The 27,290-nt window shown below is 32.5% G+C and overlaps 2 protein-coding genes across 3 annotated transcripts in view; one reads left to right on the forward strand and one right to left on the reverse strand.

Annotated features, from left to right (window-relative positions):
• Positions 1–27,290, reverse strand: part of LOC134251912 (uncharacterized) — a 154,251-nt gene that overhangs the window by 101,471 nt on the left and 25,490 nt on the right. The window lies entirely within an intron of this gene.
• Positions 841–27,253, forward strand: LOC134251875 (sodium- and chloride-dependent taurine transporter-like). 2 transcript variants are annotated; one of them, XM_062734298.1, is made up of 13 exons: positions 841–1,476; positions 19,392–19,523; positions 19,799–20,147; positions 20,725–20,863; positions 22,505–22,639; positions 23,379–23,482; positions 23,628–23,752; positions 23,965–24,077; positions 24,206–24,343; positions 24,964–25,063; positions 25,158–25,258; positions 25,705–25,884; positions 26,150–27,253. In XM_062734298.1, exons 1-13 carry the CDS (start codon positions 1,296–1,298, stop codon positions 26,342–26,344), a joined length of 1,992 nt encoding a protein of 663 aa, XP_062590282.1. In that variant the 5' UTR covers positions 841–1,295; the 3' UTR covers positions 26,345–27,253. The 2 variants fall into 2 exon arrangements, with proteins under 2 accessions (XP_062590282.1, XP_062590281.1); XM_062734297.1 differs by lacking the exon at positions 22,505–22,639 and adding an exon at positions 22,307–22,441 and having other exon boundaries at positions 856–1,476.

Here is a 27,290-nt window from a genome sequence, read left to right on the forward strand (position 1 = left end):
AAGAGATGGATATCCCAATGCATAACAGATGGGCGAACGTACAGACGGACATCTCATTTCTATATACTAGTGCCTTCCCATTTTTAAAAAGGGGTGGGGGTGTGTAAAAAGTAAAATAGGAGGTGCACAGTGACACTATGTAATAAAGATTCGGTGAAAGTATCATAAAATTTTATTCAGTGGTAAGAGGAGTTGCGGATAAGAGATGCACATACAGAATGACGGACATCCCGATCACTATGTACCCTCCTGCTTTCCAAGCGGGGGTATAATAAAGAATAAATCAGACTGACTAGGTCAATATATCAAGACAAGATATCGATTTAATCACACATAGAGGAATTAGGATTCCTGATTAGTGAGATTAAGATTAATAGGGGTTTCCTTAAGTACCAACCGGACGAGGGATTTATTCAGGGTGATATAAAGTTGGATTATTCAGCAATATTTTGTTTTGGCTAGATTTCCTATTTAAATCTGGACCTTTTTCGATCCAAATAAAAACTTATTCATGAAAAATAATGAATTGTATACCGGGGTATATCCTTAAGTGTGTTTTAAGATTTAAATGACACAGATATATACATAGTTTACAAGCGATGTATTGAGTCTTTATCTTATATAATAACAAAATATTTGTATGCAATAAATACATACGTAATGGAAAATTTTGTACCTTTCTGCAAGGTCTTATCCAAACGTCACAGGTGTGTTTTGTATTGTGATGTCAGTCATGAACCTTCACAATATGTTGTAAAATGTTTAACTTGGAAAAAAATTGAAAGTGTTTGATAGCAATATTATTAATTAGGTTTGAAGGCTTCATATGAGTCATTATTTTGCATATAACACGTTGACCGCGGGCCTTAAATCTTGTATGTATACACTGTCACAAGGCCCGCTTCTTCATAGGTGAACTTTAACGTCGCCCCATAGCAGGTCTATTGAACTCTAAGACCCTCCCTAGCATCGAAGGGCATTTAATTTTTTCTTTTGTGTACCGGTTTTTTATTTTATTTTAACAGAAAAGTATCGATGTAAATCTTTTTTGAATGCAGTTAGGTTAAACTTCGACTGATGCCGTAAAAATCATTCAAAGGACTCTTTTGCAAGCTTGGATGATTTTCTTATCGTAGAGGGTATATTTAATTTCTTCACATATACGAAGCGACTGTCTTCGTTTATTTTTCTACAAATATTTTGTTTTATGGATTCCGCGTGAAAAGTCCTTCCTACAAGACACAGTGTTCATTTTTTAAGAATTCAAAGCGTCCCTTACCAACAACTTCCCCAAAATGGGAAAGGAAAGTGAGGCAAATAATGTAGGATTAGAAATCCAGGAGGAGCACGGGGAAGGAATCAAGAAGAGGGAGACCTGGACCAGAAAAATAGACTTTCTTTTGGCATGCATTGGATTTTCTGTTGGACTTGGAAATGTATGGCGTTTCCCGTACCTCTGCTACAAAAACGGAGGGGGTGAGTACAGAAATGAAAAAGTTAAAGAAACTTTTTTCTTTTACCACTGGATTGCAAATTCATTTTGTTTTGTTTGAATTGTTTTTTGTTTTTCATTTTGCTTATAACCTGTTAAATGCAGCCCATGAAATAATTCCCTTCGGGCTTTGGGTCATATTTATAGATGTCTGGCTCAGGGTCGCATTAGTATGAATAATTATAGATGTCAAAAGTCAGACCCGTGGACATTCATATTATAATACACTTTACAATCATTGCTATGCATTACTCGATATAAAAGTGACTTTAAAAACCTTCACCAATGAAAAAAAAAAACTTAATGAGTGCATTTTTTTTCAAAAGAGAACAGGATGCATTGACGTATATAACGAAGGTTGTTTAAACAAAGGACAAGTAGACACATGAATTATTTCATTACACTACCTGTATATTTTAGGCGATTCCTTTATTAACACGAGCAATGTTGGTGTATGTAAATTGACGCAATCTATTCGTTTATCACTGCACCTAAGTGACATATAGGTAAATTTAACTTCCTTTACTTTTGGTAAATTTGGTGATATTTACACAAGATAAACATCAAGGGGGGAGTGTTTTGCGTATTTCAATGAAAAAAATCAGAATTGGTAAATTAATTGTATTGTTTACTAGTATAGATAGATTTGTGATTTTTACATACATTTGTTCTCTTCGTATCATTTTTAAAAGTAAATAGTTATTAAATGATTCTGAAACGTATAGAGGACCATAAGTATAAATAAATCAATATCAAACTGCAGCCATCTGTTTAGTCTAATGTCACATAGCTAGAATAGGGATCAAAATTCAAGATACCGTGAACAGTTTTATGAACCAGTTGATGGACGAGTTTTGGTAGAAACTGTCCTGCAATGTACTACATCTAAAATTTTATGTGGTTCAACCTCTGCGAACGTTCACTGCATGCATTCGAAAGAAATCTTATGTAAATATAGCTAGGTTTGAATGCCTATATATGTAATATGTGCATGTACCAGTCTCGATAAATGCCAGGAATGTATCTGAAGACAATTTACTTTCGATGTGAAAAAGGGGCATGAATGTAAAGTCGACGTAAGAGTCAAATTGAACTTGAACCATTGACAACAAACGAGCGATGATCTACCATGCAATATACATCTTCTCCATAAGACAAAAACTTTAATATTGCAATCTGAGGTTTTGATATGCAGGGACTATTGTGTGTGGTACCCGGATGATTCATTTAGGAGGACCAGCAACAAAAGGTGTATCCCGTCCATGTGGATTTTATTTTCACGATAATGTGTTTCTTTCCAACCAGGGATCCATTGTGCTTAATGTCCTTTACACCAGGGGTTCTAAAATCTCTGTTTTTGTCTCTACACTGTGTTGTCTTGTTTGTTCTTTTCCTCTTCTGTCAGAGTCGAAATTTAAAACACAATGAGACTTTGTATGACTGGGTTTCTTTGATTACTCTTACTCAGTTTAACTTTACATACTTCTGATCCGCCAGAAGAACCAATATCTACATCAAGTGTAAGCATGGCGAGCATTAGATATCAAGAATCAACACCAAACTGTTGTATAGAACCTTTCTACATTTACAACACCCAGATCTGAAGGGTTTTATAGAACTGTTACATTCAGTCAGTAGAACAGGATGGAGCTGATTTTTAAACCACGGAAGGCAGGATAATGGCGTTTTGTTATTCACATTAAATATTCACACCTCCACTTTCTCCAGCAGGTCAATGAATAATGTATGTGTGATCAGTAAAATACCCCCGACAGCACGGTCAAACAACTGCTTAATATGCTTTATCTCGTGGTGTTAGATCATAAAAGTTCCATGCTCAGCAAATAATGAAACGACTTCAAACAAGGGGAAAGCCTCTACTGATACAAAAAGCTGTACATAAATGCATATGTATAACTATATTTATAAAATCACGATAGTTGTAAAGTCAATGTACGCTTTGCAGGAATCTAAGTTCAAGGTAATTTTCCAAAAATCTTAAGTATCGCAAGACCCACCCTCTGCAAACTTTTCTCAAAAGTCCCCTATCATTTGAGTATCCATGCAAAGAGAGAAAGCAAGCACATAGATCTATTTATAGTCGTTGTAGACCATTAAGTGAACATTTCTTACTCTGTAATGCACTTCATCCTAAAAACGTTTATCTTTAAAAGGGTGTTACAGCATAGAGACAATATATGCACGGTGCTCTGACATGCAGTGGACATGAACGATGTGGAACGCGGGTTGACAAAAATGAGTTTCCGAACGTGGATTCTGTTTTCGTCTTTAAATTTGATCCACTTGATTCAACATTTAAAATTCTGTTAGGTCAAGAAAACGAACGGTGTCAGAAGAGCTTAAGTATTAGCACTTTCTTATGACAACACAGTCCTATATTGGTCCTCGTTCTATACCCACTTTAAAAGGAAATGAGCCGTGCTAACCAGACTAAAGTGGAGGAAATCAGTTTAGTTTGGTCCCCAAAGCCAAACCATTTGTCCTAATTGCATAGACCATTTGAGTTTTTGAATGTGTTGTCTAAGGTTGTTCTTCGTCTACTAAGTGAAAATGTAAAAGAAAGTTGGTTTTCATTAAATAAAATACATTTCTATAAGGAAAGCTCTCCTATATAAAAATATTCAGGTATAATGACCTTCTACTCACCCTCAAAACTTCACAAAACTTCTCAGCATTGTTAGGATCGAACTTGTTTAAATTGCGCAAAGCAAAACAATTTGAAAAATATAGGCGAAGGGAAATAGAAGTAGGTTTTCATTAAATAAAATCTCTCCTCTCCTTTTTAATATTGTAGAATCATTCTTTTGAAACTTAAACCTGTCTTTCCCCACCTTCTTTGTAGAATCCTTCTTTTGAAACTTTCGGCATCAATGAAACTAATTGTGGTATTAATGACACTGCATTTTATCAAGTGTGCAGGATGTTCAGTAAAGCAGATCATTTTCCCAGTGATATATCATTATCTATAAAATGTTTATTGTTAATTTATCACGTCAAACTGGTACAAACTCAGTCTGTTAATGCATTTTAATATGGCAACAGCGCATATACAAAAACTTAACTATTTGTTGTAACATTTGGAAAAACCCTTTTAAAAACCAACGTAAGAAAAATTTTTTCATAAAAAGGGATGATGGCAAATTTTTTGTCTGAGGAAACTACTCAGTCAGTTTTTGCATTTTTGCATATAGGTCGTAAAAACGGGTGGAGGGGGTGTTACCAACGACGTTTCTAATTGTTGACTTTGTTCATTAATTCGGACGCTTACAGAAAAGATTCCATTCAATAAAATGGTACAATTTCTTGGATATTGTATATTAGCATATTGTTCTTAGGCCCAATATGCTTGAGTAATGCAAAGAAAGATTGCATCTGTTTGCCAGTGGTTCATCAGAGCATAGCAAAGCGAAAATTAAATTTAAATTTGGTATTTTAAAAGGAGATGTAAAATGTTTGGGGTATTTTACCTGGTATGCTTAAGTAAAAATGCAGAGTTAGCAAGCATTCGAATACACAAGCATGGAAAGACACGGAGAAAAATTTGAATAATTGACGTATATCTATAGCTCATTCGTGTATCAGGTTGTTCAAATCACAGATTTATACAGCGGGGGGATTACGGAAATTAACATATACGTTACATATACACACTTCAAAAAGTTCATAAACTCTGACGCTTTTAAATGAGCTCCTTTCAGCATCTAAATCGTACTGTGTTTAATTATAGATTTTGAAAATTGTCATAAATAATTCTTAATATTGGAAGCCCCAGGTCACGTCACAACAAATGACAGTTCACGTTTGTCTCATCAGCATTGGTGTTGTGAAGGTGCATGACGAAATCCAATATTATCATGCAACATACAATATTTTTTTTATTGAGATTTTCACTCTCAAAAATCATACTTTAGTCATTATTGTTTATGACAGCAGGGTTGTTCACCCATCAAACCGTCACAGAAAGACAAAGCTTCAGTTTTTAAATTCATTTTTTCATCCTTTGGGAAAAAACCAGAACATTTGGATAAGTTAATTACGGAAGCGTATTAGTGCCACTTGCACACTTTACTTTTTTTTAATTTCTACACTTCAATCTGTAAAATTTACACTTTAATCTGTAAAATTTACACTGTAATCTGTAAATTTTACACTTTAATCTGTAAATTTTACACTTTAATCTGTATATTTTACACTTTAATCTGTAAAATTTACACTTTAGAGTATGAAATTTACACTTTAAAGTGTAAAAGTTACACTTTAAAGTGTAAAATTTACACTTTAAAGTGTAAATTTTACACATTAATCTGTAAAATTTACACTTTAATCTGTAAATTTTACACTTTAATATGTAATTTTACACTTTAATCTGTAAAATTTACACTTTAATCTGTAAAATTTACACTTTAATCTGTAAAATTTACATTTTAAAGTGTAAATTTTACACTTTAATCTGTAAATTTTACACTTTAATCTGTATAATTTACACTTAAATCTGTAAAATTTACAGTTTAAAGTGTAAATTTTACACTTTAATCTGTAAAATTTACACTTTAATCTGTAAATTTTACACATTAATGTGTAAAATTTACACTTAATTTCTACCCCACTTTGTATTTATAAATTGATTTTTATATATAGAATGTAGGATAGATTTTATAGGATGTTTGCTTTATGTAATTTTTCGATTTGTTGGTATAGATCTTATCGAAATAGAAAATATCGTATAGAAATTTTTATAAAATGTTAGTTTAAGCAAATTTTCTGAATTGATAGGATAGATTATATCACAATTGTTTCATCCATATATTATTTATTTGAAAAAAAGTTTAACAGGCCCTAGAATCTATATGGGGGGGTCCTCAAGCACCTGTGATCGGGAATATGTGCACGTATGTTTGATATGCTGTTCACTTTATATTCAAAGAAAAGTTTTACTTTAAAATAAAACATCAGAATTGAATTTTATCATGCACGAAACATGGTCTGTTGGCATAAAAATGTGTTTACTGAGGATGTGTAAATACGGAAGCGTATTAGTGCCACTTGGACACTTCACTTTTTTTTAAATTTCTACACTTTAAAGTGTATATTTTACACTTTAATGTGTAAATTTTACACTTTAATCTGTAAAATTTACACTTTAATCTGTAAAATTTACACTTTAATCTGTAAATTTTACACTTTATTTTGAACAACCTGAACTGCAATAGGTTATGATCGAACGGTCGATTTGTGATGTTTTTACCTTTGACACTTGAGAAAAAGTATTAAACTGAGATGTTTACAATTGTTTGTATACTTTTATTTTACATGTACTCGTACTTGTTTATTAGTATATGATAAACAAGGATGGCCTATTTCCTCATAGGTCTCGTAATTTTCCCCAGCATAAGAAATCAGGGATCTGCTTTTGTTTCAGTATATATACATGTGTTTCTTTAGTTTTACTATAGTGTAACGAAAAGTAAAAATATAGATCTCAAAGATTTTTTTATTTGCAGTTGAGATTGATATTACGTACGGAAGCGTATTAGTGCCACTTGCACACTTTACTTTTTTTTAATTTCGACACTTCAATCTGTAAATTTTACCCTTTAATCTGTAAATTTTACAGATTAATCTGTAAAAATTTACACTTTAAAGTGTAAATTTTACACATTAATCTGTAAAATTTACACTTTAATCTGTAAATTTTACACTTTAAAGTGTAAATTTTACACTTTAATCTGTAAATTTTACACTTTAATCTGTAAATTTTACACTTTAATCTGTAAATTTTACACTTTAATCTGAATAAAGTGTAAACTTTACACTTTAAAGTGTAAATTTTACACTTTAATCTGTAAATTTTACACATTAATCTGTAAATTTTACACTTTAAAGTTTAAATTTTACACATTAATCTGTAAAATTTACACTTTAATCTGTAAATTTTACACTTTAATCTGTAAATTTTACACTTTAATCTGTAAATTTTACACTTTAATCTGTAAAATTTACACTTTATTTGTTTATTCACATTTAGCATCTTCACACATCCTCAGTAAAACATTTGTAAGCCAATAAAATGTTAGTTTAAGCAAATTTTCTAAATTTATAGGATTTATAGATTATATCACAATTGTGTCATCCATATATTACTCATGTGAAAAAAGTCTAACATGCCCTGGAATCTATATTGGGGGGGGAGGGGGGAGGGGTCCTTAAGCACCTGTGATCGGGAATATGTATGTTTGATATGCTCTTCACTTTATATTCAAAGAAAAATTTTATTTTAATATAAAACATGAGGATGAAATTTTATCATATACACGAAACATGGTCTGTTGGCTTAAAAATGTGTTACTGAGGATGTGTGAAGATGCTAAATTGACTATGTGAATAAACAAATAAAGTGTAAAATTTACAGATTAAAGAGTAAAATTTACAGATTCAAGTGTAAATTTTACAGATTAATGTGTAAAATGTACACTTTAAAGTGTAAAATTTACAGATTAAAGTGTAAATTTTATAGTTTAATGTGTAAAATTTACACTTTAAAGTATAAAATTTACACTTTAAGTGTAAAATTTACAGATTAAAGTGTAAAATTTACACTTTAAAGTGTAAAATTTACAGATTAAAGTGTAAAACTTACACTTTATAAAGAGTAAAATTTACAGATTAATGTGTAAAATTTACACTTTAAAGTGTAAAATTTACAGATTAATGTGTAAAATTTACAGATTAAAGTGTAAAATTTACAGATTAAAGTGTAAAATTTGCACTTTACAGTGTAAAATTTACACTTTAAAGTGTAAAATTTACAGATTAAAGTGTAAATTTTACAGATTAAAGTGTAAATTTTACAGATTAAAGTATAAAATTTACAGAATAAAGTGTAAATTTTACAGATTAAAGTGTAAAATTTACAGATTAAAGTGTAAAATTTACAGATTAAAGTGTAAAATTTACAGATTAAAGTGTAGAAATTAAAAAAAAGTGAAGTGTTCAAGTGGCACTAATACGCTTTCGTAGTGTGAAGATGCTAAACTGACTATGTGAATAAACAAATAAAGTGTAAAATTTACAGATTAAAGTGTAAAATTTACAGATTAAAGAGTAAAATTTACAAATTAAAGTGTAAATTTTACAGATTAATGTGTAAAATTTACACTTTAAAGTGTAAATTTTACAGTTTAATGTGTAAAATTTACAGATTAAAGATTAAATTTTACAGATTAAAGTTTAAAATTTACAGATTAAAGTGTAAAATTTACAGATCAAAGTTTAAAATTTACAGATTAATGTGTAAAATTTACAGATTAATGTGTAAAATTTACACTTTAAAGTGTAAAATTTACACATTAAAGTGTAAATTTTACAGTTTAATGTGTAAAATTTACAGATTAAAGTGTAAATTTTACAGATTAAAGTTTAAAATTTACAGATTAAAGTGTAAAATTTACAGATTAATGTGTAAAATTTACAGATTAATGTGTAAAATTTACACTTTAAAGTGTAAAATTTACACTTTAAAGTGTAAAATTTACAGATTAAAGTGTAGAAATTTAAAAAAAGTAAAGTGTGCAAGTGGCACTAATACGCTTCCGTAGTTATTATATCTAAACTGCTGAAAAGTTTTCTTCTTTTATTCCAAGTTCACCGTATACAACGGATAACGCGGGGGAGTCGCTCAAAAGTATGGGGGAGTCGTTTTGAACGTATGGGGGAGTAGATTTTCACCGCTTCGGAGTCAGAACCGATGTAGGTCAGGTCTTTTTTCGGTATTTGTAAGATGTATTTTCAGAAAACAAGTATCCCACGGAACATAGCAATAGCTGAGCTTTATATTGGTCCTCAGTCCAAGTGTCATATGCGTCTAGTATTCTCAAACACTTCGAAACTATTCGACAGATTTCACATTTACGATGATCGAGTGGTCAAAACATGCATGGTTTGCACAATTTACGACTTGCATGGGGCTTGTTACAGTTAAAACAACAAAAGCAAAGGTTTATCTTTTAGATCCAATAATTAAAACTTGACTAGACTTTGCAAAAATTAATAATTAAGACATTTTCTCTTCAGTCAGTAATTGTAACGTAGGGGGGAGTCGTTTCTTGAAAAACACAACGCATAGGGGAGTCGCAAAATAAAATCAAATGTATACTTGGGTTTGTTGTTTATGCTTTTGTTTGTTCTACCAATACATTTTTATTTGCTTGTAGATATCTATAAATCGATATTTAGTTGTTTATTTAATAATTTGGGAGTTGCAATTAGTTGCAAATTTGGAGTTGCAAAATCGTACATCATTTTAAATTTTGACTTTTCTATTGCTGTTTGCTTTCTTGATATGCTTCACTTGATGATTTTTTCACTGTTATAATGTTACGTATAAAAATTAATGTAAGCAATATTTAGAAATAAAACCATGCATTAATCGTCCCCTACTGTAAAGTGCATGAGTGTGCTTCATAAATGTATAATTTCTACATTTGATACATGTGCATTTCAATTGGTTTCTGTGCGGTCGAGCAATGGAATATAGAGGTTTTCAGTATATGATAACCTCCCTAACCTTTTTGGAGCCACATGCATGTGCATTTCCTCAGTAAAATTATGATACCCCCCCCATCCCCTTCGCAGTTTCTGGAACACAGAGTAGCAGTTTTGTTGGACTATGCTCAGTTATTTTGTCATGTTTTAATTCTGTATTCACTATAACTTACCCGGTAAATTCAAAGTTTTTAACATGAAACATATGGAGATAACGAACAGTATTCAAGATCAAATACAAAATATGAACAGAGAAAACAATAATTCCATCGCAAATATGAACAAAAAAAGTTTATTAACGTTATTGTTGCTGTCATTGAAATAGATTTTTACAATTTGCAACAAAAATGATCACATAAAAGTTGCAGCTCATATTGCTTTAAACAAAAAATACTTAGAGCACAGGGCTTACTAAAGGGTACACCCCCTATGGAATGCCATATACGACAACCAACTGCTTACTGCCAACTGCTCACTGCCAACTGCCACACATATTTGAATAAAATTTACTTTTATATTGATATTTATGTAAATTTTAAAAAAAAAAAAAAAAAAAAAAAAAGGCGCGGACCTAGGAAAATTTTTTTCCAAGAGGGTCACTCTGGTAAAAAAAATCCAACCCAGAAATTTCTTTACAAGAAAAAAGTCCTTCCCTAAATGTGAAAATTTATTTCGGCCGGGGAGAGGGTTTCTTATGCGTCATAACTTCATGTCTATGACATTTTTTATACCAACTTAACATGAATCCGCATATTCGGGGGGGGGGGGGTCCAAGGTCCCTTTTAGTTAAATTTTTTAATGCATTAAATAACTTTTAGTTGGTTTAGTTTGTGCATTAAATTACTTTACAAATTTCAGAGGGGTGGTCCGGACCCCTCTCTCTAGATCTATGCATGTAAAACATATCTTATTTGTAAAAACAAAGAGATATAAATGTTTGATCGGCATTGTCTTGCAGGATCCAAGGTCAGTTTTAGTTTATTTAGCTCATACATTAACCCATGACTGTACAAATTTTAAATGCCCCCCCCCCCAAAAAAAAATCTATGCATGTGAAACATTATAACACATAGAGATATATACCTTTCATTTGAGGAAATTTTTAACTATAGAATATAATGGAAAAATGTTAATTTATTTTCAAAACATCTTTCTCTGCGAAACGACAAATCTTTATATTTTTACTTCTTTAAAGACTAGAAGCAGAACATAGTCATTTTATAAACTACTTCAAATAAGCAAAAAAAAATAAACAATGTACTTTATCAATCGCATACATTTTATAAATATAACATAAGATTAAAAAAAATATATTGGTCATTTAATCAATTTAATTTTACCAGGGTGACCCTCTTGGAAAAAATGTCCTGGATCCGCGCCTGTTTTTCCTTCTTCTTTTTTGTGAAAATTCACATAAATATCAATATAAAAATAAAATTTATTCAAGTTTGTGTGACAGTTGACAGTAAGCAGCTGACAGTTGGCAGTAAGCAGTCAGCAGTTGGCAGTAAGCAGTTGGCTGTCGTATATGGCATTCCATAACCCCCAGATGACATTATATAGGAAAAAATCTCTGAAAGTATCATTAAATTTTATTCAGTGCAAGGAGGAGTTGCGGATAAGAGATACATGTAGGTACCTCTCAGTGCTATGAAATAATAACAGTGTCCATGTTTTGCTATGGGATATTCAGAACATGTGTTCCATGAAAAAGTAAAATAGGAGGTGCACAAAGGCACTATGTAACAAAAAATCTATGGACGTATCATTTAATTTCTTTCGGTGGTATAAGCAGAGTTGCGGATAAGAGATTGGTGCATTTATGAAGTATACTCATGCATTTTACAGCGCGGGCGTAGGGGACGATTCATGCATGGATTTATTTCTCCATATTGCTTACATTGAATTTTATACGTAACATTATAACAATTCCAAAAAACACTTCAAATTAAGTATTTTAAGAAAGCAAACAACGAAAGAAAAGTCGAAATTTAAAATGATATATGATTTTTCGACTCCCTAAATTATTTAAGAAAGTTCAAGAAGGATATGCAGATAACGAACAGTATTCAATATCAAAGTCCATAAAACAATACAAAATAGGAGCACAGCAAACACGGACCTCCGAAACATCAGAGGTGGGATCAGGAGCCATGAAGGAGTGAGCATCCCCTGCTGACCGGTCTCACCCGCCGTGTGCTCCTTGTTATGATCTGGTAATAACGGAAAAATCCGCTGTCAATTCGGTGTATAAATACTGGACTAACAATTATAGTATGAAAAACTTCAATCAGCATTTGACTCAATGATAAATTGTATTTGCTGACAAGGTCATTGTATCGACCGTAAACCTTACGAAATGATGACTTTAAACGAGTCTGCTGATATTCTTGTTTCATCAACTTGCTTGTCAATAATTTTCTTCGTTTTAGAAATTGTTCGTACGTAGAGCATGCTCTTGCGTATCGAATCAACTGAGATATATATACTTCGTATGCAGCTAAATATCGATTTATAGATATATATATATATATATATATATAAGCAAATAAAAATGTATTGGTAGAATAAACAAGAGGCCCATGGGCCACAACCTGAGAATCTTTTGTCATGTTGTTCTTTACCAGATTTCCCCCTTGTAATACATATTGTGGCCCCGCCCTACCCCCTGGGGTCATGATTTGAACAATTTAGAATCTACACTATCCCAGGGTGCTCCCACATCAGTTTCAGCTTTTCTGGCCCAGTGGTTCTTGAGAAGAAGATTTTTAAAGATTTTACCTACATATTTCTATGTAAAACTTTGATTCCCCATTGTGGCCCCGCCCAACCCCCGGGGGTCATGATTTGAACAATTTAGAATCTACACTATCCCAGGGTGCCTCCACCTAGGTTTCAGCCTTATTGGCCCAGTGGTTCTTGAGAAGAAGATTTTTTAATGACCCCACCCTATTTTTGTCTTTTCTTGATTATCTCCCCTTGTGAGGAGACTTGGCCCTTCATTTTAATAATTTAAATTTCCCTTCACCCAAGGATGCTTTGTACCAAGTTTGGTCAAAATTGGCCCAGTGGATCTTGAGTAGAAGTCGAAAATGTGAAAAGTTTACGGACGGACAGACAGACAGACAGACGGACGGACGACGGACAAAATGTGATCAGAAAAGCTCACTTGAGCCTTCGGCTCAGGTGAGCTAAAAAGCATAAACAACAAACCCAAGTATACATTTGATTTTATTTTGCGACCCCCCCCCCCCAATGCGTTGTGTTTTCCAAGAAACGACTCCCCTCTATGTTAAAATTAGTGACTGAAGAGAAAATGTCTTAATATTAATTTTTATAGTCTAGTCAAGTTTTAATTATTGGATCTAAAAGATAAACCTTTGCTTTTGTTGTTTTAACTGTAACAAGCCCCATGCAAGTCGTAAATTGTGCAAACCATGCATGTTTTGACCACTCGATCATCGTAAATGTGAAATCTGTCGAATAGTTTCGAAGTGTTTGAGAATACTAGACGCATATGACACTTGGACTGAGGACCAATATAAAGCTCAGCTATTGCTATGTTCCGTGGGATACTTGTTTTCTGAAAATACATCTTACAAATACCGAAAAAAGACCTGACCTACATCGGTTCTGACTCCGAAGCGGTGAAAATCTACTCCCCCATACGTTCAAAACGACTCCCCCATACTTTTGAGCGACTCCCCCGCGTTACCCGTTGTATACGGTGAAGTTGTGTATGGCGTGTAAAACGCTGTGTCTATATTAAGCCTATACCATCATCCGTCATCTAGAACTAAGTAATTATAAGTTTTCCTTTCAAAGCCTGAGAGGTGTATTTTCTCCTTTGATGACAGTTTATATTTCCTTCGTACCTGTAATCTGTAGAAGTTACCTATAATACATTGAAGATAAAGCAAAACGGCATTCTCCTAAAAACTGACCACAACCTCGTGTCTTGCTTGCCTTCGGAAAACACCGATTTTTACAAAAAAGATAAAAAAAAAAATCGAGGAACACACAGTTGATATTAATACCCGTGTAACTACTTTGTAGGGGTGGGGTCACTTACAAACAAGCGCAAGGCCCCTGTATTTTACAAACTCAAAAGACGGTTCTCCTTCTCCGCTTAAGTTACAGGCTTCCTTTTGATGGTGGGAGAAATAAATTAAGGAAAAAGAACCATCAATTTACACTGTATTTAAAGCGTGTCAAGGTGAATTTGTAAACTAAGTTAGTATCTGAAAATTTCAAGCTACACCGACCATCCATAGTAGCGTAGATGCATTGCTAGGTTAGGTGGTGAAATAAAAATAAAATTACCTTGCTTCAAAAAGAGGTTTTCTTTGGCTCATTATCAAAGATAAAATACGAAAAAAATACCTCTTACAAGCAGTACCTCTTATTTTTAAAATAAAAAAATTCTTAGTAACAGTTAAGAGTAACAATAAAAAATAATTGAAAATTAACAAAATCAGTTTTAGGGAAAACATCAGTGGTGAGATCAGGTGATATGGAGGAGTAAACATCCCCTGTAAATCGGTCACATCCGCCATATACTCTTTATCATGATTGGGGAGAAGGAAAATACGTAGACAATTCCGTGCAAATATAACGGCCTTCCAATTTATATTGCGAAGTCATTCATCACTCAACTTAATGATAAATTGTATTTGCTGACATATTCATTGTATCGACGAAAGAAATTGTGAATTTTGTAATAAATGCATGCCTATATCATACTTTATTGAAAATCGACCACTTATTTTTGACAGTTATAAAATTGTCTTACTTCAATTACTTAAAAAGTGGAGGATCACAGCACAACACATAATGTTCAGGGTTAAATAGTTTGGTAATTGTTGTCTGATTCAGGGAAGTGACACACTTTGGTTCTAGAGAAGAGATCGTTGTGATCTGGCACATGTATAAATTATGTATATTAGTTTATAGACATAATCTTACTTATATGTATAAATTCTAGACGAATTGGGCAAAGGTTAACATATTTTTGTTTGCAGAACAACGAACCTTCAACTGTAAAATCAAACAACAAATATCAACATATTCAAACAGTAATGTGTTAATTCGTCTATTTAAAAAAAAAAAAACAGGCAAATGCAGATGTTCATGATAGAAAATTTAGGAGATAAAAATATTTTTCTACAGTTTCGCTGTATAATTTTTTTAAACCGAATTTCTACAGAAGGGGAGTCTTGCTGTTGGGCAAATTTATTTAAATATTTTTTTTGGTTTAAATTTTACGACATGAAATTGTACACTTGTTCAACAAAAGACACTTAACTTTCACGTGATACAGGTATGCACAAATTCCGCTAAATGAACTGGTGGTTCTTCATTTTACCTTCAACCTATTGCAAAATATCTTAACTGAATTGAATAGGATTAGATTTTTTTCTCTTAATATTTTTTCCCGATCCCCTCAAGCCCAAAAAGCTGCTTAAATTCCGGTTTAAAAACATTAAATTAATTCGTATCATTGAATTTGAATCGGTTATTTTAAAAATATCAAATTTAATATTTTCCAATTTTCCACACAAGTTTACAACTTTTACTGCCATTAATTTATTAAAGCTCAGAAATAATAAACATAACTGAACCGATATGATCTACAAAAAGAACTGCAGAACTGTAGCTTACTGGTCTGAGAAAAATGGGATGGACTGTCCAAGAAAAAAAATGGAGAGCTACAGTTCTGCAGCTACCAAAAGAATGCAATTATAAATTAGATATTTCTAGGGGAAAATGCAAAGACTACAGAATGAATTCAATTAACACCTTGAATTTAGCCTTGGAATGTATTCATAATAATGTACGAGGGACGTTCAATAAATAATGTCATTAGCTCGATGACATACAACATAGAAATCATATGACATTAAGCTAAGACTTTCTCTCATTATTGAATCTTTAATGAATTGATAACAGTTTATGTGACCACTTTTCATCACATAGTTTAATCGTGAGAAGCTGGGAATCAAGGGCTATTCGAGACACTGCATTATAAATGAATGGTAAAGAATCAGTAAAATAGAGTGAAAATAAAAGCTTCATTAAAGCTGCTGTAAAACGTGTTAAAAATCCCAAAGAAATTTTCACTGAAATATGTGACATTTACAGCAACCAATGCCTGTTTTATAGACAAATGAGCAGGGAGATTTCAATGATAAAAAATTATATAATGGGCATCAAAAATGGGTACCGTCCTTTCCAACAAAAATTATAACAACTTATGTACTATTTGCCCAATTTCAAAAAATAATATCTGATGATGTATGTCTGACTTTAAGACACATAGCAAATTTGATATACATCATATCGGGAGTAGTTTACAATGTTTTTAAGAAACGTTTGACGGTAAAAAAGCTTGGTACTCAAACATCACCCTATATTTTGAAAAATGAGTGAAAACGACAGCGTGTAGGAATGTCTTAACAATTATTTTAAAACATCAGTAACTGTAGTTATCCAAGTTTGTTTCATATTCAAACAGATAATGGAACATGAATTTATTGCTTGAAACACTCAATACAAAATGTACCATAAGATGTACTTGATAAAAACAGCAATGGTCCGACAAGAGCAAAGGTATGCAAGAACACAAAGACAGATTTATATGCAATTTTCTTAAATATTAGTGGTAATGTTGATCAATTCCGTATTCGGGGAGACAGTTTGATTTTTGGAGGAGTCTAGAAAGCAATCTTTTTGCAAAAAAATCGAAAGGTTTATTAGAGGAAGGACCTAGAATCAGGAATTTACATTAAATTTCTTCATGACATCCAAACCCTGCACCCCTGAAGAGTAAAGGGGTTTTCGGGATAAAAAGAAAGTTAATATTTTTTCATATTAACAATGTTCGCTAGATCTTTTATCTTTTGACTTGTTTCTATTTCCAAACTTGAAAAACCACCTTTCAAGAAGAAAAAAACAAGTCCAGGAAATCACTGGATCTGCTATTTTCCAGTATACTAAGGGTCATACCCAAAAATGTGTTCTAAATACAATCAGAAATTAAATAAAAACTTTAACGGACATCTATTTTAATCAAAAGAGATTAATAAGTAAAATCATGAAGACTAAATAATTAAAATGCGTCTTTTGCTTCTTTCCGAGCCCTGATGACATTATTTATTGAACGTCCCTCGTAATTTGACCCTTGTTCTTGGATCCGCTCTGGTTACCCATGCACTCAAGCGAAACTTCTCTTATATCTGTAACACAATCGGTTCCAAACAGAACCGGCGGGTCATTATATAGGTGAATTTAATAAAAGAATGAACTTATCATGGTGCCTCAATATATACCCAGATACATCACCATAGCTGAACAGAAAGATCTTTTTTTGTTGCTGTTTGTACTTTTAATAAGATACATTAGGTAATCAGACTAAAAAAAAAAATAGGACAGGCATTTCTCTTATGAGAAATCTGCACTAGATACCATCTCGATCGACTGTTCTTACGACTGTAATTATTTATGTACATGTATACGAGGGTTGATCCAAAAGTTCGTGGAATTTCTTTCTAAAATTTTATCGCGATTTGATGAAAGCAAACAACAGGTATATTTATAATATAGAATCATAATGAAACAAAATTGGAAAATTTCACCGCATTCCAATTACCAATAAGGTCACACGAGCCTTCTGAAAATGGATAGTTGTGAAACCCGGGGGAGACTTCGACGTAACGTCAAGTTATATATTTCACGTCACGTAATTAGAAGCATCTCACCCTAATGTCCGATACGAACATGTAATTCTACAAAATGCTGCCCTCTTCACCTTTTTTCTCAAGAAAAGCCTGGGTATCTTCTAGCACCAAGTTTTTCTTCATTTTATCACTCATATTTCAAAATACTCCTCATCTTGCCATATGATGTTCCAAAATTAGGAGCAATGTCAAGAACAGTTCGTCAGCCGACAACCTTCATTAACGCTTTTCATTTGTCTAGGGAGATAAACACTTAAAACAGAGCCTCCAAAAGGCAGCCACACCTTTAATCAACGTCCATGGAAGTTATACTTTTCTTAAATTTCTATGGCTACTGAAAAACTAGTTACTTAATGCATTTTCCCCAGCCAATGTCAATAATATACGCATTTCAGATAGAGTGATCCCGGGATTTTCACAAAACTTATGACTTGACCGAAATTTGACTTTGTCTAACAACTTAAAGATGAACAATAAATCATCAACTAATACACTAAATATTCAGTAAAATCAGTATAACTCTCACACAAAGGTTTATAAAAGAACAAGCAATCGTAATAATGACATAATTTTCGTTTTATATACCACATAGGGTGGTTTTATTCTCATTTCACGTATTAAGAATTAAAATGATTATAAACGCATTAATGTCTTCCCCGCATTTCCAAACAACCGTTTCTATGGCAACTGACATAGAGTTACTATCATAAATATTTGAAACTTTTTTTATTTAAAATATTCAACAAGTGTCTATATTCTCATTTGTAATTTTCAACCGATTTCACTTAAAAATAAATAAAATATGAAGAAATTCCACGAACTTTTGGATCATCCCTCGTATATGCATTATGCACAACTTATTATATTGTTTGCATGGCATATTTCGTTCGCACGACTTCTTGTTTCGTTCGCAAGGAATTTATGTATAGAGTGCATGAGGGACATAAATTCTCAAATGCACAACTTGCTGAGTATCTCGTTCGCACAATAAGTAATTTCTTCTGTTGTTGCGATCATTTGCATAAAAGATGGAATTTTTTCCATCTGCTTATAAAATAACACCAGAAAATTTTTAATTTTTTAATTTGGGACGGTTTCTAAAGTTCAAATTGGAAATTAATCTAAAAAAAAATCCGCGGAATTTTACGTACAGTGGGGGTACCTGCGTCTTAAATGAACACTTTGACTCACTATAAATTCACATACTGAATTGTCATAAAACACTGGAGATAGTTGTCATAAAACACTGGAGATAGAGAATTTTCAAGAAAAAAAGAACAGAATATGCATGAGTATTTAAATATGAAAAAAAAGAAAGGAAATACCCAAGGCCAATTTTAAAGTAATATTTTCTTGCCCCTCTCCCGACTCAGGGTAGAATTACTGGGTCGGTACTCGGTGGGTAGGTGGAAAACTTTTTTCAAGAAAAATTTCAAAATACCTTGTCCTTTACTGTAAAAAAACAAAACAAAACAAATGTCGGAGGGCAACCAAACAATTTTTTGAAGATGCGATTGGCCCAACACAGTTCTCTGTTGATTCTTAGCTGTATAATGCAGAGTATATTCTTGTAGAAAATTGTTTCACGACTTTAATTACAGGTGCTTTCCTCATTCCTTATTTCCTGTTGGTGATCATTGGGGGCGTGCCGCTGTTTTATTTAGAAGTGGCAGTTGGTCAGTTTATGGGATTATCAGGTTTCAGAGCTTGGGCCATTTGTCCTCTTTTCCAAGGTGAATTGTAATAATTTTAATTTATTCTTTGAGCTTGTATAATACAGGCAGATTAATAATTATCACAATTATTTTACAAATATGGATATACAACAATAATTATTAAGATATTATATGTATATTGTATTATTAATGGGGATAACTTTTTTCATATTTTTTTTCTTTATATTTGATGCTGTAGTTGAATGTTGACTAACAGTAGAAATAGTGTGTTTTACAAGCAGATGATTTTCAGATTATCTTTACATAATGAAACCTTTTTTTCTTTTTTTCAGGAATCGGTATATCGTCCACAATCGTCGTCTTCTTCCTGAATTGTTATTACAATATCATCCTGTGCTGGTCCTTCTACTATATGTTTAGTTCCTTCGCTCTGGAACTTCCGTGGACAAAGTGTGGAAAATGGTGGAACTCAGAGAATTGTTACGATTTCACAGAAGCCCAGAGTGACTTTGTCACCAATGTCACCGGCAGGGATTTCTTCAAAGAACTCGTCTGCAGCAATCAAACTCGCACGTACATTGCTGTCTATAACAACAGCGGAAACATTTTTAACGAGAGCTTTGTTAACCAATCATGCATTCCCAAACACTTGCGTCTTGATGCTGTGCAGGAATTCTGGGAGTAAGTCTAGGAAGTACCTAAATTTATAAGGCGGTCCAGTGTTTTTACCAGCGCAAATATGCGTTCTCTTTTCTTTTTGAGGACTATCACAATTTTACATTTATATTTTCTTTTCTTCTGCGTGATTTTCAATCTAATTCGGAATGATTTTTTTTTTGTAATGAACGAGACAATACTGTCTTCTGTATATAAAATTCATACCTCATTATGAGGGTTAATGATTAAAATAAAATATTGGGGTGCAATTCAAGTCGATAACTCTGCCCTGATCAAAATTCTACAATATTGGTCTTAAATCATTTAATTCATTTTAAAATTATCATTCTAATTTTCTTTTCATTGACATATTGATTTTGATTTTAGTTCAAGTTTGCTTTAATTTTGAATTCATTTTATTTCTTAATGTTGTTTTAGGTCAATATATTTGCATTACTTAATTTCTTTAATTTGAACAGAAATTTTATCTTTTGTAAACAAATGCTCTTTCTTTAAAAGTATTTATCATTTACAGGTTTAACTAAATCTTTTCCTATGTTTATTAGAACTAATTTAAGAGGTTCTTTTTATTTTTTTTAAGAAACAAAGTTTTGAATATTTCTGATGGAATTGAACCAGAGAGCATGGGTGAGATCAAGTGGGATTTGGCCTTGACCTTGCTGTTCGCCTGGGTTGTCGTCTATTGCTGTATATGTAAAGGAATCAAATCATCTGGAAAGGTAATTGCTTGAACTGCATCACTTAAACTAATGAATAAATTATACTGATAAATGATGGTGTTCTTAAAATAGAATTGAATATTTATGTTTTGATATATTCTGTAAATAATCTTGATAATATCGAGGGGTAATTCTGGCATATGTACTTTTACATATGTATTCATAAAAAAAAATGCTTTTTCTCAGGGGAAAATTTGATAATGTCATGCAGGTGACATTTGGGGGAAATCCAATTCATTTACAAACAACATGATCATATATGCTCTTATAAACAATGTACATAAATAACATTGAACACCGCATTTTTTTTATTTTAGAAACAATTTCGAAGATTATTAGCCCAAAGGTCATTTGGGCTGTGCCAATTTCACATAAATTGGTTTGTTTGATTTCACCAATTTTGAATTTTCACTCGTCATATTAATGTTTAGATTCACTTTTGATGCCCCCTTAAACGAAGTTTTGTGCCCTGACCGTCCGTCCGTCTATCTGTTTGTCCGTCCGCAAAAACTTTAACTCTGCCCATAATTATGACTGGGTGGGGCTATGGCTTTCATATTTCATATGGTGTATTCCTTTTGACAAGACCTTTCTTTGAGCACCACCAAATCTGACCTTTTGACTTTGACCTTGGAGTTTGACACACTTTTACACAAAAATACCAAACTTTCACTATGTCCATAAATGTTGAACAGTTTGGGCTTTGCCTTTCATACTTTGAATATGTAATCCTTGGGACAAGATCTTGGATAGCAATTTTCACCCTTTGACTTATTTCTTTTGCGACAAGATTTTTATCTGGGAAGATTAATTTTGATCATTTTACTATGACCTTGGAGTTTGATTCACTTTTTAAAAAAAATTAACCTTGACCATAACATTTGAACAGCTGGTGCTTGCACTTTTGGATTTCATAGGTATATTTTACTATACTATACTTTCATGTAAATTAGTTGAATCTGATTGGTCCAGAAACATTTGTTAAAAAACACTATTACCCGCTGAATAATGAAGCCATGCCCTCCAGCGTAGCAACAGTCAACAGTGCTTGATGACGGGTGATATTCCAAAAAATAGCGACTGCGGAGAATTTATGCGCGCACGGTTCACTGTTATATGAATTTGTATTTAAAAAAATCAGTATAATATAATAAATATTGCATGTAGTTGAGTGTAACATTGAAAATTACACCCCTCGAAAACCATTGTCAACCTCGGCTGCACCTCGCCATGGAGAAATTTTGAATTTACATTTTTATCACAACCAGAAATGTGTACATGTACACATTTTATTTATAAAAATTCTAGGTTTATAAATAAGATTGTGAAATCTATTTTCTTATGAGATAATGGTGAAAATCATATTGTAATGAGCTTGCAGTGAAATGTACATAGTTATGATAGTATTTTAAGTGTGTTTGTCATTGAATCTAAATATTACAGGTGATGTACATTACAGCTACGTCTCCCTATTTGTTTATGTTAGCTCTGTTGATCAGAAACTGTTTGCTGCCAGGGGCACGGGAAGGAATCCTCTTTTATCTTACTCCAGATTGGTCTAGACTAAATGATTTAGAGGTAAATTTTCTGATTTTTTCTATCCAAGTGAAGTTTATTTCTTTTTCCATCATTTTTGATTAGGTCATGTATGTGACAGCAACATCGCCATATTTGTTCATGGCAGCATTGCTTATCCGAAATGCGCTTCTTCCGGGAGCAAAAGAAGGTGTCATCTTCTATTTAAAGCCAGATCTAGCAAAATTGGCTGACCTTGAGGTAGAACCGGTTGTCTTGACAACGGTCACACCATTTACTTGGTGATATTTTATTTTTGAAAAGTAACCTGCAGGCGTGCTAACCTGATTTTTAAGCTTATATCTTTTGCTTTTGCTTCTTTTACAAGTTTTTTTTTTTTATTGCTGTATGGCATTAATAAAAGCTATCACTGCCTTCTGAATAGAAATATATCTGAAGGTTTACAAATATATGGAAAAAAAGAAATGACAATTGATTAACATGCATACAAGAATATGAGGCAACATAATTTGCTTTTTAAATAAATTAAAGCATATTAGCACAATTCTCTGTAGAGAAAACTTGAATACACTAAAATAAATAAAAATACATACATTTATATTGTTTAAACTGTATCTGATCGACTTTGTATTTGTTTTTGTTTTTTTAATTTCAAAACATCATTTATTCATTCATTACTTTTTAAAAATACTTTTTGTACCATTATTTGCCTTTTTACGTGGTTAAAAGCACAGCATTTTACATGTACTCCCACCCCTTCCAATATATGGGGGAGGGGTTAAAGTATTTTTTGAAGGAAATAGTTTTTAGGGGAGTTTTGGTTTGGTTTGCATTTTATTTACTTTATTTTATCATATTTTTTACACTTTATCAATTGGTTGATTCTTAATTTTTTTCTATTGTGACATTATTTGCATGATTTTTATTGTGTAAATGTAGAATAAGAATGTGAACAAGAAATCTAATGATGTATTTACAGGTATGGGTGGATGCTGGTACACAGATTTTCTTTTCCTATTCTATAGCCATCGGGGCTCTGACAGCTCTGGGAAGTTATAACACCTTCAACCATAATTCATACAGGTAGTCAATTGCAAAAGGAAATTAATACTGTGAAATTATCATCACAAAAGGTTAATATTGAAACATTCCATATATTCTAAGTTAACATCTGTGAAGTTTGTCCAGTGTTACAGTTAAACTTTGATATCCCGAACATTGCTTTCAGAGATTGTATCATATTTGCCTGTGCTAACAGTGGTACCAGTTTCTTTGCTGGGTTTATCATTTTCACCATTCTTGGACACATGGCGGACGTTCAGGGTGTAGATATCGCAGATGTGGCTGCTGGGGGTAAGCTTGTCATTACTTTTTTAAAATACCTTAAGATGCTGAGATCTGTACTACTCCTACAAGTAAGAGCCTCAATTAACGTCCCTATATGCTCCTTATATACAGTTACACAGCACCAAGTCAATCAAAAATATCTCACTGTGAACCTTTAGCATGCTGGAGAAAGATATGTTCCAATAATGAAATATGAAACACAATTTTTTTTCCAAAAGGTCCTGGACTTGCATTCATCGCGTACCCTAAGGCAGTGTCCCTCATGCCCGGGGCTCCTATATGGTCCATCCTGTTTTTCTTGATGTTGATTCTGCTAGGACTGGACAGTCAGGTTAGTTTACAAGGAATGCAAACTCAGATCCTCCAATCCAGGTCCAATTTGACAGTGATAATACATTATTTTTAGGGAATATGATGGACAATTTAACTGAGGAATTGTTTTTTGTCTCCTGTTTTTAGTTTGTGGGTGTAGAAGGTGTCATTTCTGCTGTTGTTGACCAATGGCCGAATTTGTTGCGCAGAGGCTACAGGAAAGAGATCTTCATTGGGATTGTGTGTGTCCTCAATTTTTTTATAGGACTTTCTATGGTTTCAAGGGTGAGTGAATCTTATAATTCAAGTGTTTCTATCCTCACTACAGTGTCTGTGCTAATAAGATAACGTAGTATACATAATTATGATAACATTTTGGACTGCATGCACATAGTTTCAAAGGGGAAGCACTCTTTTTCCTGGACTAGGTATTAATCTTAATTAAAAACATTTTAAGACCAATTTTGGTTCCCTATGTCTGAGGGTGTGTGTGTGTGAGGGTGTGTGTGTGTGTGATGTATTTGGCATCTTTTTCCCAGGTTTCATACTCCCACCTCTTTTCTAACCCACCACCAATTAAAAAAAATCCCTGGGTTGTATCATTCTAAGCTTGTAAACCTCCAGTGGCCTCAGTAGTCAAAAGGAATTATATTGGCAATTGAGAACTCAAGTATCTTAAAATAATGAATTTTTTCCCAATAACATATATTTAATTAAAGGATGCAAAGTTATGGATACCTGTTATGACCACCATGCAATAGAAATTTGCTTGAGTGTGTGTTGAAAAATTTGTATGTTCACTTCTAAAATGTTTTAAAAGCCAAAAAATAATGATCATTCAATATGCTAAACAATATTAATTCTGACATAGATAAATTTTTATTTTTTTTGTATGTCTTTTGTAGGGAGGAATGTATGTTTTTCAGCTGTTTGATTACTACTCTGGGAGTAAAATCATCCTCTTCATAGCTTTCTTTGAATGTATAGCCATTGCATGGATTTATGGTAATTCACCTTTTATATTAATCTACCTCTCTTAAGCTTTGTCTTTAGTTAAAGAGGCTGGCTTGTTTTATATTACTGTATCATTTCTCCCTAGGTGTACGACGGTTCTATGACAACCTTGAGATGATGCTGGGATTCCGTATCAACCCATACATGATGGTGGCCTGGACAGTTCTCTCCCCTATCTTTTGCATGGTAAGCAAAAAAATCAGAAATGATATGCATGACAGCTTCAGTGTGAACCATATAATGTACAAGTTATTGCATCTCCAAAGCTTGTTGGACTTTTTCATAAATTTTCATCATTAGGCAGAAAAAATGGGAAAAATTTGTTTTTCATAATTTTTCTTATGTGTAATTAATGTTATTTGTGAAGAAAAAGTCTACCTAGCTCCAGGGTTAATTTTTTTTTAGGTGGGAGGATCCTATCCAATAGTATAAACATGTACTGGTTCACAATCAGAATTTGTTACAAAGTTCTTCTAAAAGGAAATATATGCATGAATTTACTTTCACAAAACTGCCAAAAATAGTTGATGTTGCTTTTATCTCAAACAGTCAAAACTTAAACTAATTAAAGTAGCACAGGAAAGATACATCCTTAAAAAATTGTTGATAAACATTAACTTTCCTGTTTTTAGTGTGTCTTTATCATGAGTGTGGTAAACTATTCGGAGTTGGACTACCAGAGACCTACTAAGCCTAAGTACTTTTTCCCCACCTGGGCGGTGGGTATTGGCTGGGGAATGGCCGCCTTCGCAGCCATATGGATTCCCCTGATGATGATTTATCGGTTCATTAAATTAGGATTTTCCCTAGAGGTACAGAATTAATGTTTATCATCAATTATATTATTTTTCCTTCAAAGGTTTTTTTTTTTAACTTCAATATTACATGTATTCATTTTCTCTTATAAGAAATATGTGCCTTAACCCTTTGGTTTACTCACTTTAGGTTCAACAATAGCACAGGTTTTGTTTTCTGGTAAACTAGCAGACCTGTATTATTTATCTTGTTTTCTGAAGCAAAATATTGTTACTCTACTGTTTCCAATAATTTTATATACATATGTTTCTAATTACACAGACATTAAAGTACTTGACAACACCACAAGGACTCAAAGATCATCAGCTGCGCCCACAGGATGGCAGACCCACGATCATGAAGGCGGGGCCTGCCTCCAAATACCAGGCAGAGGACAACCCCCCTCCATACAACGAAAAGAGCGGCAATGCAAATCCAGCATTCCAATCCGACAGTGGAATCAACACAAAATTATAACTCAAAGAGACCTACTTTTAATGTATTCTAGCATAATTGAACTTTTTGTCAGAAACTGAATTGATATTTTGTCAATAGATATCAGGATAAACTGGTGTTCAAAACAAATGGCTTGCTCACATTCAAGTTTCAGTCATACATATTTTTGTTTTGTATAAATTTTTGTATATTTTATATTTTTAAGAAGTTTTATATTTGTCCCTCATTTCAAATTCTCTGTCTATTAATTACTATCCTCCCAAGTTTCTATATTTTGGCTGTGAAGTTTTTCTTTTATAACATCAATTATCATGTTAGATCCCAAAAGGGTTTCAATTTATATGACATTTTGGCAACTGAAGTATAAAAGTTGAAATAATTTCAGTGATATATAAATCTTGCTTGCTGTTCAGTGATTTCTTTTTTTGAATTTTCTAAAGCAGATACAATAGAAGAATTGTATAGGTAACTTGTGATAATAAAATACAGAGTCCCAGATAATTTCTCAAAATACTTATTTACAAAGAAGTAATCTCAAAGATTAATGGTTCTTGTTATTTGTTGTATTTTAAACTTCACTCATTTTTACAATGGTTTTATAAATGTTTTGAACACAGACATTTTAGTAGTACATGTATATAACTGTTGTCTGATTTTTTTCCTCTTCAATTTATATATCATTGTGCAATTTGTATTACACGTACTGTACACAATTTCCATAGATTGGACCTATATTTATTTTTCTCCAATTTATTTTTACTTAACACAATATTACACGGGAGTATTAGAGTGTTAGTGTAAGATACATATCAATGTGGAAAGATACATATCATTATAGATGCCTGACAAACTTTGTCATTTTATATTCCTCAAAATATTTTTAGCAAAATAATATACACTTTATTTCCTAATAAAAGACAAAGGGAAAAACTGCTTGTTTTTATTTCTTTTTGAAAATCAAAAACTT

Source organism: Saccostrea cucullata, unplaced genomic scaffold (assembly GCF_032062105.1).
Source record: "Saccostrea cucullata isolate Sc308-1 unplaced genomic scaffold, CSIRO_AGI_Scuc_v1 ctg599, whole genome shotgun sequence".
In the NCBI taxonomy this organism is placed as follows: Eukaryota; Metazoa; Mollusca; class Bivalvia; order Ostreida; family Ostreidae; genus Saccostrea; species Saccostrea cuccullata.

What these genes read in the sequence shown, in the direction of transcription:
- LOC134251875 (XM_062734298.1), top strand. Translation starts at nt 1,296, where the DNA reads ATGGGAAAGGAAAGTGAGGCAAATAATGTAGGATTAGAAATCCAGGAG. An exon ending in CATTTGTCCTCTTTTCCAAG is followed by an intron (nt 19,524 to 19,798) that starts GTGAATTGTAAT and finishes TCTTTTTTTCAG; the next exon opens with GAATCGGTATATCGTCCACA. An exon ending in GACTTTCTATGGTTTCAAGG is followed by an intron (nt 24,344 to 24,963) that starts GTGAGTGAATCT and finishes TGTCTTTTGTAG; the next exon opens with GGAGGAATGTATGTTTTTCA.